The 12,846-nt window shown below is 37.3% G+C and overlaps 1 protein-coding gene across 3 annotated transcripts in view; it reads right to left on the reverse strand.

The window, feature by feature from the left end:
- NCOA2 (nuclear receptor coactivator 2) overlaps positions 1–12,846 on the reverse strand; it is a 186,870-nt gene that overhangs the window by 64,998 nt on the left and 109,026 nt on the right. For all 3 annotated transcript variants that reach the window (XM_030266319.4, XM_030266320.4, XM_030266321.4), the window contains 2 exons: positions 7,659–7,760; positions 6,599–6,771 (listed from right to left, as the gene is read on the reverse strand). In XM_030266319.4, coding sequence (XP_030122179.1) covers positions 6,599–6,771; positions 7,659–7,741 — 256 coding nt within the window. In that variant the 5' untranslated portion in view covers positions 7,742–7,760. The remainder of the gene's footprint in view (positions 1–6,598; positions 6,772–7,658; positions 7,761–12,846) is intronic.

Consider the following 12,846-nt stretch of genomic DNA (forward strand, 5'->3'; position numbering starts at 1 on the left):
ATTTTCCACAGGTTACTTTGCAGCCTGAACACTTGATCATTTTTATCTGTCTTCTTGAAGGAAGAGAATCATAGAATCACAGATTGGCTTGGGTTGGAAGAGAGCTTTAAAGATCACTTAGTCCACCCCTCCTGCCATGGGCAGGGACATCTTTCACCAGACCAAGCCGCTCAAAGCCCCATCCCATCTGGATCTGAACACTTCCAGGGATGGTGTGTCCACAACTTCTCTGGGAAACCTGCTTCAGTGCCTCATTGCCCTCACAACAAAGAACTTCTTCCATGGAAGAAGGCCGTAAGGAAGAAGTCCATTCTAATTCTATCCTCTTTCTGCTCAAAACCACTGCCTTGTGTTCTGGCACTACAGGCCTCAGTAAGAAGTCTCTCTCTGTCTTTCTTGTAAGCCCTCTTTACATATTGAGAGGCTGCAATAAGGCCTCCCCAGAGCCTTCTCCACTCCATGCTGCACAATCCCCCCTCTCTTATCCCAGTGTGGACACAGTTATATGTCAGAAAGCATCTTCAGCTGCTTATTCAGTAAGTAATATTAATTACATTATAACACTGCCTCCACAGGAGAATATTAGTATCATTAAAATGCCTTAACTTATGTGTAGATAAGGTCTAAGCTAAGTATTCTGCATGATACACAACTCCAGTAAAATAAGCAAACACCAGGAAGCTTCCCACTTGCTGGGTCTGCTGGCCAGTGACTACTTTTCACCAGATGCAGAAAAGAAACTGATTGTCTGCATTACCTAAAACCACTTTAAATTCTTCAGTGAATCAGTAGTTCTCTGGAGTCATGCAAGTACTAAAGTCAACATAAACTGCATATTTAGCCAGAAAGCATTACAATGTATAGAGGAGGATCAAAGACACTTTCACTGTATCAGTCTCAGCTGTAGGCAGGGGAGACAATAAAGCAAATTCAGTAATAGTTGTTGTTTTGGGGGTTTTTTGGCCTTTTTTTTTTTTGCTTTTTTTTTTGCTTTTTTTTTTTTTTTTGTAAATGCTCTGTATAAGCTCCTTGACTTCAAGCACGAAATTCTGTGACACTTAATTCAGTCTTAAAATCCTATCAGACTGAAAATACAGTATATACAAATAGCGATAGCCATGTAGAATTCCTTCAAAAAGAGAAAGATTCAAAAATTGTCATAAAATTTGAATAACTCATCTCAAATATGATTAATATAAAATGTAATTACAGTAAAATTGACCCAGTAAAACATTTGCAAAACAAAAACCTACAAACAAAACACAAGTCTGCATATGCTCTCTTGCCTTAATATTCTGATTTTACAAGATATTTATGCCATAACTTTGAACCTTTAAGTAGTTCCACTGACTTAACAGGGATTACTCATCTCCTTAAAAGTTAGGCAGTTGCTTAAATACCTTGTGAAATATGAGTCTAAATTCAGATCTGATAAATTCAAAGTAGCAGCAGCCAAAGCAACACCTCATTACAGTGTTAAGACCATGCTGCTTTCTTTTAGCAAGTGATTTTACTTGCATGCTGGTGCTGGAGGCAATAATACACTATCTGCTGGAGTGCCCCAGTGATTACACAGTACTGCTACAAGGAAGCAAAAAGTGGTTTTGCTATCAAATGTGAAACCAGAAAAAGGAAGATAAATATGATTAACAACAAGCCTTCTTTTAAAGTTCATACAGGTTTCCATGCATGTCTCTCTTCATCAAGTACTTCTCCCTCTCCCAACACTATTTTGCTTTCATATGGCAATTCATTCTGTCCAAGGCCTGTCTTTTAAGGCTATTCTGAAAACAAGACCTGTTTCACAACTCAGAAGTGTACATTAACAGCTAGACTGGTAATTACCACCCAATATTCCTTCTCTGAACCACTGAAAAGCTGATCTACAGAACACAAAACCTCTTCAGAAATGAGTGACACACGAAAACTGGACTCTGCAGGAAAATGGAAGTGACACAGAATCATATTTGAGGATACTTTACCATAGTAAATTATATTCCACTGAATGTGAATCTAAATAAGACAGGTGGATGCCATAGTAAAAAAAAAAAATGTTACAGAAGACAGAAAGGCTTGGAGAATAGAAGGGGAGAAATAAGAGATGGAGAACTGGAGTTTAATAAAAGGAATCAGGGGACTTGAAAAAAAACCCAAACAACCCCATTTTGCACTTTTGTCAGGACACATTTCTCAGCACTCCAACCAAAGAGGTCAGAGGAGACTTAGCTGCAGAAACTGCTGAAGAAGCTTAAGGTGATCTTCAGTATCCTCTGTACCTACTGCATTGCTGATATTCAGACAGAAGCACAACTAGATAATGAAGAAAAGGAAGTTTAAAAGTCTGAAGCAGGATTTGTTCAAACAGTGAAATGAAACAGTCTCTGCTTTAAAAGACGACTTATTTACCTGCTGAGACTGGGGCCAGCATGACAGATAAAAGGAGCTGCAAACTAAGGGCAAGGGTTTAATTTTTATACCCAAAAGAAGAAGAAAACAAACAAGCAAACAAACTAAACCAAAACAAAACAAAAATCCCACCACAAAACCCTGAAATAAAACCCAGCAAAAGAGAGACAAAGCAATCAAAAAATAAGGACAAAAACCCCACTACCATAATGAGGGGAGGAGTCAGGCTGGTGATAAGAGTGAAGGAAAATGATTACTGTTGGAATAAAATTAAATGAAATTGATGTGAAACAGTTCAACTAATTGTCTACTAAGGAAGAAGAAAATTCAGATTACTTTTATTTACTGTCAGAATTTTGTTGCCTTCAGATATGAGAAAACATTTTCAGCAGCACTTCTATGACATAAATTAGTATATTAACTGCTGAAGTTGCTTCTTAAAATAAGACAGGATCCTAAAATCAATCAGACACTATTTCACTAAGCATATTTCCTAAGTACAATCATATGGCTTTATAGTTCCTTGGACGTCTGGCATATAAAGGAATATTTGTTCCCAATGGTCTTTAACTTGCCTAAAACAAGCTTTTTAAATTAAGCATGTGCAAATCAGAACTTACTTGCCTGCACATATTATGAACGCATCTGCAACATATATGGCCATTACCCTTTCCAAGAAACTTAACACAGACTGCAAACTACAGGAGAGCATACACTTCAATGACCATGTAACACAACAGTTCCAAATTACTTTTGTATTATAAATAAAAAAAAAACTGAATGAATGTTCTCCAAAGTGCTTGAAACACAACTATCAAATCCCCAATAGAGATACCCACTTAAAATTTACAAGAATACAACTTTAGTTTCATCTTCACACTATAATCACAATTTTTCATCTCCTCTGGACATTCACAAAATCTCCATCCATCAATAATAAAATAAAAGTCCTCAATAGAAAATTAAGCTTTTGTAAAATAACTTGTCATCACTTTCCCAAGTACTAAAACCATTTCAAAACCCAGATTAAAACTTCATGCAATTGTTACATCTTCCAAATATCTTGCATTCTTTTAATGAATTTAGCTTTACACATGCATTTATAACTTGCTTCAAATTGTAATAAACAGAATCTCTAACATACCACAACTTAGGAATCTTTGAAGTATATACTGTGAGAAATGATATAAAGATAACAGATAAAGTACTCCAAGTATATATTTGCATATAAAATAGATCAGGGTAACATTATACTAATATATAGTATTATTAAACATCTATTAATTTTTCAGTTACCAGCCCAGCTAGCTTGACATGGGAAACAAATATCTGCATTTCATCCTTCCTTGTTCTCACTCCTAGAACCTAGAATAAAGTTTCCCTGACAAATCTCAATAGAAGCTCTAAAACTTGTTGCTGTTAGTGGCTTTACAAGATATTTATAACTGACTGTGCTTTTGTAAGCAATTAGACCTTCAGGTGCCATTAAAATTTTTAGTATTTATTTCAAAGAAACAACCTCTTTACTAAAAGTTCTAAATAATAAAACTATAAATTAATTTCTCACTAATTCAATCTAATCTCCTTTGGAAGAAATGTAGAGCAGACCCACTGTGTGATCACTAAGCCATCTTAATTTGTCCATGTCAGTGTAGAATTACTGAAGATCTTCAAGATGTTCATTTAGTTTTGTCCTACAAGTATTCTGCCTATCACTAGAAGTCAAAAAAACAACTGTAAGAAAATATTATTTTTAACCTTAAGTCTCGTGGCACTTCATGCAAGTATGGCATTATTTTAATGACTTTTGTTTTAGAAATAGATAATGCAAGTTTTGATATTTGTCAAGTGTTGTAACAGGTCTTTACAGTGGAAGACAAATCAGGAAGATTTGGAACAACCCAAAAGTTAGTACATTTAAATGATGAGTATATCTAAGTGCAGGATTCCCAGCGTGAGGTGATAAACTACCTATAAAACATGAGAGAGCAATAGTAATAGCCTCACTAGGTCTCCAAACTGTTTGCATTGTTTATGTCAGGTTTTTTGTGGCACTCAACAGACATACAGGTAATTGTACTGTTTATGCAATTTAGACTTTTAGTATATGTGAGACATTTTTGTTAATTAAATACCTGTTCCAAAATAAGACTGCATTTCAGAGTGTGCTGTCATTTACATTTTTCTTAAAAGGAAAAGCCTTTTAAATTTGCTATTACAATGAAGAGAAGTAGCTTCTATATAGGAACAGGTATCAAACCTTTATCAGCTCAAAGAAATAATTTCAAATATTCTGATCTTTCTTCTGAGATGCTACTAATGACCACCTTGAAGGTCTCAGTGTTTTGCAGTGCCCCTTAGAGACTTAAAGTCAGTCTGTACAAGCTGTGAGCTTTATGTGGATACGCAGTTACCAGAACACCTAACTGACCTCAACTGAAGAGCCTTGTGTAACAAACCAACATTAAAAAGAGCAATTTAGTGTCTTTATTGCCCAAGGTTTGCAAACTACTTCTACTTGTTGAAATAAACAGTGCTCATTGCAGTTTAGTCTGTCTTTAGGACTGCATATTCAGTTGTTTTTGCATTAAGACTTTATGACCTAAAAAAACTAACTGCATGTTTGGCACAATTCTGACCCTTGATGACTTCAATAGTTTACGTATAACCTGGTCTGATGAGTGTGAATATGTCATAACAATATGAAAACTATTGTTGTGATATTGGTCCTAACAATAAAACCCTGATTTGACAAAGTTACCATGAGTTAGAGCCAGATTTTCAAACTAGATTTTCTAGAACTGCTAACAGAATTACCAAAGTGGACTAACAGATTTTCCTCTGTGCACCCACTTCACAGGAAAACACAGGTTTTTTTTGCCCTTTTCCTTTTCTCAGGTAAAGATAAGGAGTATGTGTTGCTTGGTGATGGCAAAAAAAAAAAAAAATCCATTTGAGAAAAGGATGAAGAAAATAAGGGAAAAAGAATATCTCAAAAGTAAGGTTCAAAACAATGATGGACACTGTGCCAGGTTAACAAGTATACTTCTAATAAGGGGCATGGTAACATCACTAGAATATCCACTTTAAAATTCACAGCAACCTAACAGCAAAAAGAGGAGAACAAGCTGAGAAATAGGAACACTCCCTAAGATTAATCAGAATTTTGGAGGCAACTGACATCATCTGATTCTTTCCACTTTCCATTTAGCTTTGAATAGACTGATGGCTAAAACTGTAGATCTACTTATATATGTAGACCAATACATGTCTAAATTATGAAACATGCTGTCTTCACTTTTATAATTTTACACACACAGCATGGAAAAGGAAAAATTATTTTCCCACAGAAAAGTGAAAAAGTGAAAGATGTTTAAAGTGTTTGAAAATCAAAGGAATCACTCTAAACACAATTCACAAAGAGATATCAATCTTCTACATTAAAAAAAAAATTATATGCACCCACTTTAAGAATTTGAATCTGCCCCAAACACCTGCAGTATGCCTGCCTAGACAGACCTGCGCCACAAAACCCACTTCCAAAAAATTTAAAGTTTCTAAAAGATTTGGGTTTTCTCTTTGAATAGGAAATATATCAAAAGAAAAGAAATACAAAACTAATCTTCTAGACAAAGAACAGGAAGAAAACTGTCACGTTCTGTGGTTTACATTTATAACAAGACCCTATCTAGAGATTAGAATAGTTTCAAATCTATTGTAGTTGAGGATATGATGTCATCATTTAAAGGACGCAGATAATTTAGTCCACAATATCTATTCATACCAACAAAAGAAAGCAAAACGAGTATGCAGAACACTTGCATACCCCACTCTCCTGGGCTATTTCTCTTTTGCATGGATTCATCATCCATGTAAGAGTATGTGGGTTTTTTCCCCAAAGCCATCTGTTAGTTTAACTTTTGTGAAAGCATAGGTGATCTCAATTCCATTAGATACACACATCAGACTGATCGATTTTCTCTATCTCTAAACAATTTTCAGTGAAGCTTGTTTTTAAAATACTGAATCTTATACTTAAGACACTCTATTCACATGACTGTACAGCATTATTCATTACTGATTAATGAAAAACATGGGAATTTGCTAAAGAAAAGCTGAAGAGACTATCAGGTTAGCCAAAAATAATATAGCAATCAAGACAAAATATTTGAAATCAAATAATTCGTCTTACCTTGTTCTTTTATCTGACGAATTTGCTTCACAGTTTCTTTCAAGATTGCACATTTGTCAGGTTTAAAGTTAAAGTTGTCAATATCATTAAAATTTGCAAAAATCAGCTCTGCAAGCTCTTCAATGTATTTATTCTCTTGCTCACGATTGCGTTTCTCAGTGCTTCTTTTAGGGCTGAAAGAGGAGTTTATAAAAATTCTGTCTTTAATATTAGTTTACTTGCCTTCTGGTCAGCTCAAAGATGATTTAAAAGGTTTGACAGTAGTTTAACAAAAACACCTCTCTCACTACCAAAATATAACTTACAAGTTTCTCACACAGAAAAGGTTTCCTCTGGAACAAGGAAAGGAGCATTAGAAAATATGTTACTTATTTTTTTCCAGCAGTCATGTTTTTGTTTCAAAAGATGATTTGGATTAGAAATTGAAAACACAAGATTATTTTGGGGGGGATGGGGTGGGGCAGGATTTGAATATTTACAAGTATCCATCCCACATGGCATTGAGAATCCAAAGAGTATTATATAGTGATTGTGTATGAGAAAATAAAACAGCTTAACTAGTTACACTGAACAATCCGTACTCCCTGCCTCCTTGTCAATTTACGGCAGTCTTAAGAAATGATGAATGAGTGGTTATGCTTTAAAATGCATTTGTGTTGGTAACAAAACTGCCCTAAAGCTGGAAAATATTTTTCAAGACCTAGATTATAATGTACAACAGAGGTGGTAAAAAAAATCTCAGAATGACAAAATGAGTGACTGAAGACTTCTTGCAGTGAATGCCAAAAACCATTTTTACATCTCTCCTAAATTGTCACCAAAATACTGCATTTTGGCACAACATTGGATTCAAAAATAAACAAACAAATAACAATAAAAGAAGATAGTTCTCATCCCCACCCCAAACCCTCAACAACACAGAATTACTGCAATAAAGTAGTTTGGCACTGACTTCTCTTTGCAAGAATGTTGTTTGTCATCTTCTAACTGAAAAACAGAAGCACATGTAACCTTTTTTTTAACTCATTCTCTCAATATTTCCAGAAGTAAATGGTCTAACCTGGGTCCAACCTGATCGGGATCCTTGCGCTTTCTTGACTCTGCTCTGGATGGGTCAGAGGTATTTTCTCCCATCCCACTCATCTTGAACACATATCAGCAACTAGAAGGAAGAAAGTGCAAGAAAGGGTTATGGTGGAAAAGTCTTGAGTTTTCAGTTCATATTTACAAGTTTCTCATTCCATGCTCAACTATGATTTTACTTGTCAAATCAATCATTCGAAATAGAGATTGTTTGAAAGACACCAATAAAAACACTGTGTTTATGACCCTACAAATGCTACACAAAACTCCTTGAGAAGAAAATTTGTAATGGGCAAGTAAAGCATTATCATCTCTTTGATTATTACCAGTTATGTAAGAACAGTTAAGTGTATTTTGTGCCTGGGTTGCTGAATTTTCATGGCAAATTTGCAAGGTTGAATGATGAAAGACAAAGGAGATGCCATGGTGCCGTGCAAAAAGAAAAACACAACATGAAATAAACCACGTGCCCCAGCTACGTGAAAAGGCAGCACATGCAGCTTTAGTTAAAAATCAGAAGATAATGCCTGCAAAAGTACATGTACAAAACTGTAGCAACAGAGCATCTATCTGTCTGTTGCATCTCGCGACGCTCCGAGCAGTTGCATGCTGGGCAGCAAGGGAAGAGAGGTGCGACCGTCCCCCTGCGAGCTCTGCGATGCCAGTTATCTGATGGTTTGGCGTGGGGACAGATGGAGGCAACATGGGGTTTGGGATGCTCCAGAGTGGGGTTACTAGGTGGAGAAAATTGAGCCCCAAGACAAGCTTGGGAGGGCAAACAGAAGATTTTATACAGAAACTCAGGAGGCGGGGTGTAGGAACAATAACCAATGAGGGTAGAACTGGGGCGGGATCTAAGGCGGGACTAAAATATCATAAACCTATAAAGGGAAATAGGGGAGTGGAATAACACAAAGTAACAAATAGAGTGTCAAGTGTAACTAAATGGACAGGGAGCACTCTGGAAGAAGGGGAGGGAACCAGAAGGAGTGACAGGGAATGTTCCAAGGAAAGGGGCAGGGAAAGGGAGGATTGACGACTTGGAGGGGAGGAGGTTAGGGAAGAGGGAAATGAATGAACATTGAACAAACATCAATTTAAGGCAAAAACACACCACCACATCTGTCAGCACTAGAAATTGCTGAGGAACTGATAAATATTTTGTACATATAATCTACCTCATAAGGAGAATAAATGGTCAAGCTAATGTAGAAAAAGAACACAAGGTTATAATTTGTGCAATAAACAGCCTGTGGAAATCCTGCCCTGCTCCCAGCTTTTGGTTTCCCTATGCCCTGTAGAAGGACTCGAAACTCACCTGCCTCCGATTACATATTTCTCAACAAGTACCAATATTCTGGAGGCAGAAATCACCAAAGGACATAGGGAGATGATGTAAACAATCAAAAATTCATGGAAGATGTGGCAGCCCCAGCTCAGCATCTGCCTAGTTGCTGCCAGTTTTGTGAGGATGATGGCAAAGACATTTCAGAGAGCTCCTGTAGTGTTTGGGATTAGCAGAAAAATAAGCATGAGGGGCATGAAGGAGGTGAGTGTATCCAAGAGGTGACTCATACCATACTAAAATAAGAGCTGGAGCCTGTAATTGTAGGACCACTTCATTTTGGCATAAAGTGGAAATCAGGTATCAAAACAAGGGAGTTCACCACCTCCTTCATGCCCTTCATTTCTGTCCCACCATCTCCTTTCTCTCTGCTGGCCTGGTCAACCATGCACTGAACCTAATAAGGGAATTGCTAGGGGTTAAAGACACATTCCCCTTCCCTTTTTTGTTTTGATATTTTAAAAAATCTAGCTGCTAGCCTGTTTGTTGGTAATCAGATGTAGAAATCTTGGTTTTCCCAATGAGCCAACTGAGTGAAGATATTTCAGATACTGGCAGAAAGAGCTGAAAGACTAAGGTCTGAGCAGTTAATGCTGAGAAAGGTTACTCACTGAAACCTGAGCAAGCGAACAATGAGTTGGAGCCATCTCAGATTCAGAACTGACCACCACCTAACATTTCCCTATATTAAAAGAAAATAAAATTTTCTTTTTACTGAAAGTATTTTTTTCACTGAATATTCTGAGTTTGAAGGGACCCACATGGATCACTGAGTCCAACTCTTAAGTGAATGGCCCATACCGGGACCAAACCCACAACCTTGGTATTACTGACTCCATGCTCTGACCAACCAAGCTGATCTCAGTACTTTTTTAACCAGTTTGAGCAGAGAGTGGAGTCATTTCCCTTCTTCTAGATACTGTTCAAGTTTCATGAGAAAGACTGTATCATGCCTGTAACATATAGCTTCCGTCTGGTCATTGACATGAATGCACCAGATTGTAGATAGCTGGATTATCTTTTTCTCTACTGAGTCTGTACAAGCACACTCATATCTACGTACACACTGGTATTATTTTGAGAAGATCCCACCGTAAGCAGAGCAAGAACTTTCCATGGCAGAGCAGACACAACTCTCCAAGGGAAGATGCACCATCACAAGCTCCACCATTCTGTCCTGGCTGCAGAGCCCCCAGTGGCCTCAGCAGGGCAGTGGCAGAGTCACACCAACACCAGCCACCCTGCAGAGCATGAGACATCAACTGCAGTCTCCAGTTGGTCTGACACCCTGACCCTGAGCCCAGCTGCTCCCCTACAGCTGTCTGTCCTCACTGACTTCTAGCCCCAGCAGACACACACATCTGAATTTATCCAAGCACAGCAGTAGCAATATACACTCATAGATGAGGAGCTAAGCACTTCTTTGAAACAATGCAATTTGAGGAAAGTGCAAGATACTATTAAGGAAACTGACAATATTTAAACAGAAGCTTTGCCAGTGGAGAGCTGGAACTGTCCTTGCAGCTCTGTTTCAATGACTAAATTTTTCACTGACCAAGGTGAGAAAAAATCGTCAGCATGATGAAAGCTGTACATTCTCAAGATCTGACCTCTGATCCAGACTCAGATGGTGAGTTGTTCTTCTAAAGTTCAGAAGAACAATTAGGCTGGGGAATCCCTTCATTTCTTATGCTTTCCAAGTAATACCTGAGAAATGTAAACAAGCTATTTTTCTTGAGAAAAGCAAGCATAACAATTCATAAATAATGTCAAACCCTCAACTGTCATCTTCTCACTCCCCTTCCCTCCCAAGCAGTAAGAAGGTAAGCATTCACGGTGGACACCACCCTCTAAAACCCCTTCCTCCTCAAGAAAGCACACAGAAACCTACTGACAACTTTCCTACCTACTCTATCAGACCTACCTCAAAGTTTTATTTTTGTGGGTACCGAAGTTTCACCAATAGCTCCACCAACACATCAATCAATTCTTCTTGCATTCACACTACTGCTATTCTGTAGGAATCCCACGAGGCCCACAGTATCAGCCTTTGGAGGACATATTAAAACTCATCTCCCATCATAAACTCTAAACTTTATCCTTCTGAATTAAGGCGAACAAAAGCAGTATCATAATTACAAAACTAGCACCTTCTTCTCTCCTTATTAAACATAGCAAATAGTACTAAACAAGTAATTTATGTATTTATTTTATTTTGTTTGCACTTACAGGCTATTACATCTTTTTCTCAGCAGCATTATCAGTTTATTCTTAGAATGAGTTACCCATGTCTTTCTCACTCATCATAATTTATTTCTGGAAACCTACCACCTACTACCATGTTTGCTTTCTGTTCTCCTTTATGTTTTAATTCAAAATCTTGTTCTATACCTCAGAGATTTTTATAGGCCATTTTCTTGTCTTGTAGGCAACTGTGCTCCAGAGCAGAATGTAAAATCCTCTAGATAGGTGTCTTGGAAAGTGGAGAGCTAGACAGATGATACTGAAGCAATCTAAAAAATCTCAAAGGCTAAAATGTAAGTCACTCATCGTATCTAGCACATAGTACTAAAATCAAAAAGATGTGCCCCCAAACATTAGGTATTTAGGGTCTGACTGGGATATCTAAGAGGTCAGAGATTCTTCTGGAATTCAGAAACTAAAATCTATTCCCTAGTTTGCAGAAATGAGGAAGAATCAACTTTTAGAAGGTGTGGATAGACTCTTGTGTAACATTATCTTACCAACTAAAACAGCCAGAACCTGAGCGACGGAGATAGAGTTTCCTCTTCAGAGAGAGCTCTCATCCTGTATTTCCCAGCAGGCAGGACAGCCTCCTGGGTTTGGCTAGGCTACCTGCCTGCCAAAGCTGGATGTTTATGAAGCAAAGAGGGCAAGACTGATTAACTCTTGCAGTGTACAGTCTTTAGGGATGTGGTCTGTACCACTAAACTCATGAGTAAATAGTTCTAACACTGTCTGGAGACACAGGGATTGAGGTTTAACTCCTTTAGGCTGAGGAGGGTAGCAAAGCTCCATCTCCCATTTCTCAGTGATGACTCTAATGAGTCAAAGAGGCAAGGACTCTTCCAGTTTCATCTTGTCTTTTAAAAATAAAGCAGCTGTTTCACATATTTTACTAGGAGCTAATTCACAATCAAGACCAATGCATACCACTAGATGAAGAACTTGAAAAATTTTGGGTACCTCTACCAATTGCATGTGGCACAAGCAAGAAACTAAAACCACATTTTTTTTAAAGAAAGTCCTTTTGGGCACATAGAGTACCAAGGAGTAGGGTTCTGGGAAATTTCCAAGCAAGAAACAGAAAATGTCATAAAATTTTATTGAATTGATAGATGAAATTTAGACACAGAAATAAATATCTGTAGCCTGAAGCAGCTAAATTGCATATTACATTTTTTGGTTTCTGCCTTAACTTCCTCAATACATACTAGTTTATCTGAATCAAAATGTCTTGGTTATTAATTATTACCAATAGTTTTATACTACACAAACATTCATAACATTATATCATTTAATATTTTAACAGGAGAGCTTAAGAATTTTTAATGCACTTTTAGATATTCCTAGGCTCCTGAACTACTCATAGAACTTCTCAGCTCAGAAAACACAGAAGTCCCACATTTGAAGTCTAAATTTTTCCAGGAAACATGACAATTCAAAGCTAAAGACACTATGAGCAGAATGACAAGTCAGAGACTGAAAGTTATTGGTATTTTGCCTTCAGTGGTGGTACCATATTCTTCTATTCTAAATTGTGTTTTTTTCCATGTGTCCTACCCCAACAAAACACCAA

Source organism: Taeniopygia guttata, chromosome 2 (genome assembly GCF_048771995.1).
Source record: "Taeniopygia guttata chromosome 2, bTaeGut7.mat, whole genome shotgun sequence".
NCBI classification, from domain to species: domain Eukaryota; kingdom Metazoa; phylum Chordata; class Aves; order Passeriformes; family Estrildidae; genus Taeniopygia; species Taeniopygia guttata.